Genomic DNA, 7,496 nt, shown 5'->3' with positions numbered 1-7,496 from the left:
CTACAAATCAATTAGACTCCATAAAAATCCATTAAAATCTCTCAAATTCCTAATTGAATACACCTCCCTTAGTTAGGGATTTGATTTGAATTCGTCTAGGTTTTATTGTCATATGGACAAAAATGTGACTTGATTTATTTCGTTATAGAGAAGATTAAAGTAGTCGAGTTTGTGAGTGAGTTTATTGAAGAATTGCCCTATGGACTTTGTGGACATAGACACAAGAGAAGGACAGTCTATTTCGATCCTTATTATTTTTATTAATTTTTATTTATTTTAACAAACGATATTATCTACACTAAAACAAAAAATCTAGGTTAAGCCTCACAATGTGCGAATAATAATGTGGTTCAAATTCGCCATTGGTGATAATCGAATTTAAGACTTCTCACTTATAAATGGAAGGAAATATCACTAGATCGTAGTGCTAAGTGACCTTTCGATCCTTACTATTAAGTGAATCATAATCTCAATTTTTCAAAAACTGCCCTGAATTGGTCGCCAGATTGCATGCATTGTATGAATCGTAATAGTATCTCATTAATATAAAACCTAAAATAAGACTCTTATGAAACCCTAGAGCCATATCTCACTATTATATATAGCATAATCATATCAACCCTTCTATGAAAAGAAAAAAAAAATCATATTAACCTTTTAAATTACAAATTTCCTACAATGGAGTCCCCTCTTGGTTATGCGTTAACATTATTCTTTGCTGGTCATTTGTTTTTCTTCCTCTCTTCTCCTTCACCAGCCAATGCATCAGCCCAATTGGTCGATGTTGTTTGCCAAAAATCCATAAATAATACCGAGTGCATGGAAGTTCTGCACTCTGATCCTCGAGTAAAATCGGCATCCACTTACATACTTCTTGCTCAAGTCGCCCTCGACCTAGCCATAGGGAATGCAAAAGATAGCCAAGCATTCATCAACAATTTGCTCAAGAGTGATCCGACGGAGCCTATTAAACAATGTGCTTCTTCATACGAGTTAGTGGTGGCTTCATTCCAAAGCGCAAAAGTTGAGATATACGAGGATCCTTTGACGGCCAACTATGATGTCAAAATTGCAGGCGATGAAGCGGGTAATTGCGAAACTGCCTTAAGATCTAAAGGAGTTAAATATCCTGAATTATCTGCTAGAAACCATGTTGTACTGTTATATAGTAGTATTGGGGATGTAATCACCGGTCAGATTGATTGACTACCTATTTGTGGATCTATTCTAATAAAAAATTAGAATTTCTTCTAATACAAGTTTTCTTTCTTATTGATTTTGGCAACAAGGGGTGGTTTCTCCTTATATTCCTCACGTCAATTCATATGCATGATACATAGTTCCAATATTATACACTCTGTTAGCAAACCAATTGTTTTCCGATTGTACTGTACAAAGCACTCTTTTTTATTTTTTATTTTTTATTTTTATTTTTAATTATGAGCAAGCAAAATTTTGAGCGAGTAATGGTGGAATCAGACGCACAAAATCAACTAATAATAGTGTTGCGAGGAGCAACTCTAATCCACCATTACTTGCTTGAAGGGATTCTTTATGAAGTATGTAATATGGCTACTGGCTTGAGGACTGTTCTGTTATCTTCAAATGTATTAGGTTACCTGAATACATTGGAGATTATTTGACCCTGGCGCTAATTAATTCCTTAAGAGATTTGTGCTCACTTAAACTTTCTATTATTTCTCTCATCAATATATTCAAATTATATCAAATAAGCTATAAAGAAATTTAAGCAGTGAGAGAGAGAATAATTAATAAAATAATAATTTTAAAGTTTCAACGGAAAAGAAAAAATTAAATTGAAGACCCCCCCCTAGGGCAACCAATATAAATGGAGTTAATGTGTAAGGAATTTCCTATACTTGTCGGAACAATACCAAACGAGAAATTTTATATGAACTCATTGAACCTCTTTCTACACTCAACTTTTTACACCCATATTGTTTTTAATTAAACTTTCAATATTTCTTAAACCCAAATTTATTGCCTAAATTATTCTCACAAACCCAATTCAAAGATGTAAATTTAACTTTACACCCATTTAAAAAATAAAAAACCAAAATCAAATGAAAAGAGCTGGGAAACATGCCAAAACAATGATGCAAAGAATGTAGATGTTGGTGGTTTGGCTAATTAGAATTTAGATTGCAAAGCAAAGACTAATATTGTGAGTAAGATATTATATGAACGCAGACATGAGGAACTTAGCTAATCAATGCTATCTATTATCTAACTGTGACTCTCGAATTAAGTAGTAGCAGTTTGATATGTAACCCAATAACACAAAGCTAGATGTTATGGTTATATGTAAATTAAGAAGTAGAAGACTTGGTAAATGGTGTCCAAAAAGAATAAATACTAGGTAAACTTATACAGCTAATAGTTAGAATGTTAGTGTATGGCATATAAATCAATAATTCAACTCTCGCATAAATAAATTTATATTTTAGTTGGAGGATTAAAACTTTTAAAAATCACCCTCCATCCGTCAAAAATAGCTTATTTTTTCTTTTTGAAAGTGTCTTAGGGTTTTTGCTAGAACAAAACACACGTTAAAAGTTATGTAATGGTTAGAGTTTAGTTATTGACTGTGGGTTTATTAATAAATCTTATTTTTCTTGTTAATTTTATCTTGTACTTGATGGTAATTATGCAATAGGGTAATAAAGATATTTCACATCTAAAGTTTAAATTGGGTGTAGAAAGATGTTAAATGGATTCAAATAAAATTTCTCATACCAAATACAATTTGAAGTTAAGAAATGACCTAAACGGGGAACAATATTGAACCAAATACCATTTGAAGTTAAGGAATGTTCTAAATGGGCTAAAGCATTTGTCACAAAATTAACCTCCCTCCAAATATGATGATTGAAGCAATCTGTCATTGTAATCATAGGAAAACTAATGAAAAAAATTTCAAAACTTTTAGTTTTAACCAAAAAATATCTTATAACTTTATTTAATGATAAGGATACGAGAAAAAAAAAAAAAAAAAAAAAAACCTAATGAAGGCGCGTGCAACTCAAACCCAACTGATACCCATCATTCTTTTGATAACCTAGCACCAATTCCTCTCTTTGAAAACCGCAATTCCATGGATATATGCCATCAGAGATTTCTTTTACTGTTTGCACATAGATCTCCATAGGTTGATTTAGAGGTGGGCATGGTGCGGTTCGGTATGGTTCCATCTTCAAAACGGAATCGGAATCGAAAAATATCAACGGTCCAGTTCGGTGAGATTCTATTTAAATTTATTACTAAAATCATATGGTTCGGTCCACATCGGTTTCAATTCGGTCCATGCCGGTTTCATTCCGAATACTAAGTCATTTGAATACCAAATCAAAATGGTATTCAAAGCAACTCAAAATGGAATAACGAAGATTCCACAAAAAGTTGTGCGTTATTTCTCATTAAAGCCTATGTTACAACGATTGTATATGTTAATGCATACTACAAGTGACATGAGATGGCATAAGGAATGATGCGTAGATGACAATGTTATAAGGCATCCTATTGACGAAGAGGCATAGAAAAGGTTTGTTGGATGTACCTTGATTTTACAGTTAACCCGCAGAATGTCAGATTGGAGTATACCACTTACAGATTTAATTAGTTTGGGGTTCCCTAAAATTACAGCACTTGGCTTATCACTAAAGATCCAGGATAGTCCATTAATGTTTATTTGTCGCCGTTGGTCAATGAGCTAAAGGATTTATAGGAAAACATCGTTCGTACATATGATAAGTTTACTGGAAATATGTTCACCTTGCGAGTAGCAGCAATGTGGACTATAAACAATTTTTTTTCGTGTATACAATGATTTCCAACTTCAGCACTAAAGGTTATATGGCATTTGCAGTATGCAAGGACAACGTAACATCTTTTTGGCACGTGGGAAAAATTTGTTATCTTAGTCATCTTAGATGGTTGTTATGGGATGATGAATGACGTCAGAATGATAAAGCCTTCGACATGCACAACAAAGACTCGCCCAAGACCTAAAGAATGGTTGGGAGATGAGATTTTGGACCAGGTAAAATGTTTGGATTTTGGTCTGTTTAGCAAAATGGTAAGTAGGACCAAACTGACTACACATCTAAACTGGACACACAAGAACGTGTTATTTGAGCTTTCGCACTGGTATAAATTAAAATGAGACACAACCTCCATTGTATGCATGTTTTGAAAAATGTGCTTGATACACCGATCGGAACAATTCTAGACATTAAGAAAAATCAAAAGACACGGTCAAAGCTTGCCTCAATTTGGAACGAATGGGCATAAGGAGAGGTTTATAGATGAGGAGGGATGATGACAAACTTAGAAAGAGTCTTTCATTATTTACGGTTAAAACTTGATGACAAGAAAAAGTTTTTAAAGTTTCTATTCTTCGAATATTGGGCGTTGCGGTAGCTTGGATGGCGGTAAATTTTCTGGACTAAAGAGGCCTGATTTTCATGTGATAGTGCAACGCCTTCTTCTGGTTGATATTTGAAACATCTTGCCTCTTAATGTAGTGAAGCCAATTACGTTGTTGTCGAGATTTTTTTTTCCAATTGACTGCAAGGTCATTGCGAAAGTCGGATGTTAAAAACTTGCTTGGTGACATTGTGCACGTCTTATGCAAGTTCGAACATATACTTCATCCAAAATAAAAAGTTATTCACTTGTTGGATGAAGAATTGCTTGTCAGACCAATCAATTATCGATGAATGTATCCAATAGAAAGATATTTCATCGTCCAAATTTTTTTATTTTTTGACTCATGATCAATGGACGCTTTGAATAATTTGTACCATAACTTTTTATTTTTACGAACTTCTTGGTGAGTTAAAAAAGTGTGTATGAAATAGGGTGAAGCGAAATGATCAATTGTGGAGGCATGGACACATATGAGTTGCTTACTTTTTGTGCAATGCATTTACAAGATGTTTAGACGGCTTTTAATCATCCTCAATGGAATAATGATGATGGTATTAGCAAAGAGAAACCTTTTGTTTTTGCCCAAAACGCACGACTCTTTGGCGATTTAGTAAAAGGCGAGTCGTTTTCCCAAAGGTACATGGTGCTAGCGCATTGGTTCATACTTAACAATTGTGATGAGACTATGTCATAACTTGAGGAGAATAAACAGTTGTTGAAGCTAAAGCATCCTTCATATTTATATGCCAAGAAGCACCTTGAATTGTTTCCTTTTCAGTGTAGGTACCAATTAATATATTCATGATGTATTGTTCATTATTTGATACATTTGAATGTTTAAACGATCTCCAATTCGAATTGGTCTTCAAATGAAGTCTAGATGCATTATTCACAAATGCGGAAATATTTGCAACCCCAACATCGGCGATACAAGTATTATCCTAAGACCTATAGTATTTGAAGTCTAGACTTTAATCAAATGGTTTATGTAATATACGAGTTGACTAATTCATAAAGTAGCATAAAGGAATTATATATTTTTAATTCCGACAAAATTTGAATCGCAAAAGAAGACTTTTCATAATATGAATTTGTGGAGCTAAAAATAATTCGAAAAATTCTAGAGCTGACTTGTGAATTTTTATTTATTAGTGAGGCTCACATTCATTCTCCTAGCAGTTCAAACAACAAAGAAGATTACAATTTCTCCAACTTTATTTGCCCATGACAAGAAGAGAAGGTAAGAGAATTTAAGGTAAAATTCATAATTCATTACTACCTTTAAGCTTTCCTAAATGACGACATATTCTTTTAAGACATCTCTAAGGATTATTCTCGAGCGTCTTTAACATATTTCAACATCTTAAAGATATTTTTCTATTACATCCAATGGATGACATAGTTTGACCAATCAGACGTTGACAGATGGCATGGAAACCCTACACATGTGGTTGGCCTTATCCTCTATAAATACCTTGTTCTACATACTTCTCGAGTAAGTTGAACAAGGTACAATTTTGTTAGATCTGAAGATGGCGAAATTTTGCAACTCCAAAATCCACATATTATAGTAGGCCTTGATTCACATTTTAAAGAGTTTTTTTTCCCTAATCTTATTTGATTCTATGATTAATCTAATATGCAATACCCTTACTATTTTGTGAACCTCATTCTACATGGTATAAAAAGTAATATTCCGAAAAGAGTCTTATTCAACTCTAAGAAGTCCTTTTTTTAGTTTTATTATTAGCGTTATTATAATCTAATCTTTACTAATTAATGAAATCCTCTTTGTCAATTAAAAGATGGTGAAAAAAACAATTTAGTCTTCTATCACACAAAAAAAATGATTGCAATAATGTAATTTCATAGGTCCAAATTTTACTGTTTTTTATTAAAGCCTCACATACATATGATGTTAAAATACATTCAATATTAAAATAAAAAAATAAAAAAAAAACCAAAAACCAAAAACCAAAAACAAAAACCTCTCACTCCCTCCACGTTCTCTCTCTCTCTCTCTCTCTCTCTCTCTCTCTCTCTCTCATTTTCTAAAAAAAATGTGTTCATACACACAAAGTGTGTAGGCAAATACTAGTATCAATTTAAAAAAAAAAAAAAAAAAAAAAACTAAAAATGACAAGTTCCTATAAATCTTGCGTCCCATGAACGACATGTTCAATTTAAAAAACTAAGAATGACATGTTCCTATAAATCTTGCATCACATGAATGACATGTTCAATTTAAAAAGACTAAGAATGACATGTTCCTATAAATCTTGCGTCACATGAAAGACATGTTCTATTCTTATTGAGGAAATCAATTAATATTCATTTAAGTCATATTCTTGACTCAATTTTTTTCACGGTCCTTTTGGTGTGTCTTTAATTTTAAAGTGGCCCATGTGGTAAAAAACGTGGTCAAATTCGTTAACAATGTGGATTCAATTATTAATTTCCACCATTCTCCTGTTAAATCTCCATTAAAATATGGGAGAATAAATGTCCTTCATCCCATTAGTCGTCTCTTCTCCGGCAAAGGATGACTCACTTGGTTATTCTAGATAAAATTATCAATTCATTAATAAAAATTATCATTTCTAATATAACTTTATGTATGCGGATGTCACCGGCGGTGGTGGGTGGCGTGGTTGGGGAAATGGAGAGAGATAGAAATGCGTTGGGTGTTGTGATAAATGATCTTCGTCGGATCATTTTCCTAGGGATCTTAAGGATCCCGTGATAATGACTATTCATCGTACATTGTGCGATCATAAATTATTTCAAAATTTAAAATTTAAAATTAAATATAGATAATATCTAACGCAAACTGTTCACACGATTTACAATGAACGGTCATGATCACAGAATTCTTAGGATTTCCAGGAAAAGGATCCGGCAATAATCTTTTTCCAGCTGTTGTGGCTGAGATGTGTGGTGGTTTTCTTTTTCCGTTTTTCTTTGTTAAATTTATTGACCAAATTGACATTTTTGTCCCTACAGGTCGAAAATGTATTTTTACAACTTAAGATTGTTTAAGAAAATAT

At 32.8% G+C, this 7,496-nt stretch overlaps 1 protein-coding gene across 1 annotated transcript; it reads left to right on the top strand.

Moving 5' to 3' along the window:
- The first annotated feature begins 678 nt into the window (after positions 1-678).
- LOC137727791 (pectinesterase inhibitor-like) lies at positions 679-1,206 on the top strand. Its single transcript, XM_068466612.2, has one exon. It carries the CDS (start codon positions 679-681, stop codon positions 1,204-1,206), a length of 528 nt encoding a protein of 175 aa, XP_068322713.2.
- Positions 1,207-7,496: the final 6,290 nt, after the last annotated feature.

The sequence above is a fragment of the Pyrus communis genome, chromosome 10 (assembly GCF_041283825.1).
Source record: "Pyrus communis isolate YQ-2024b chromosome 10, ASM4128382v1, whole genome shotgun sequence".
NCBI lineage: Eukaryota > Viridiplantae > Streptophyta > Magnoliopsida > Rosales > Rosaceae > Pyrus > Pyrus communis.
The sequence above is the reverse complement of the archived record's forward strand: the minus strand, read 5'-3'. Positions and strand labels throughout refer to the sequence as shown.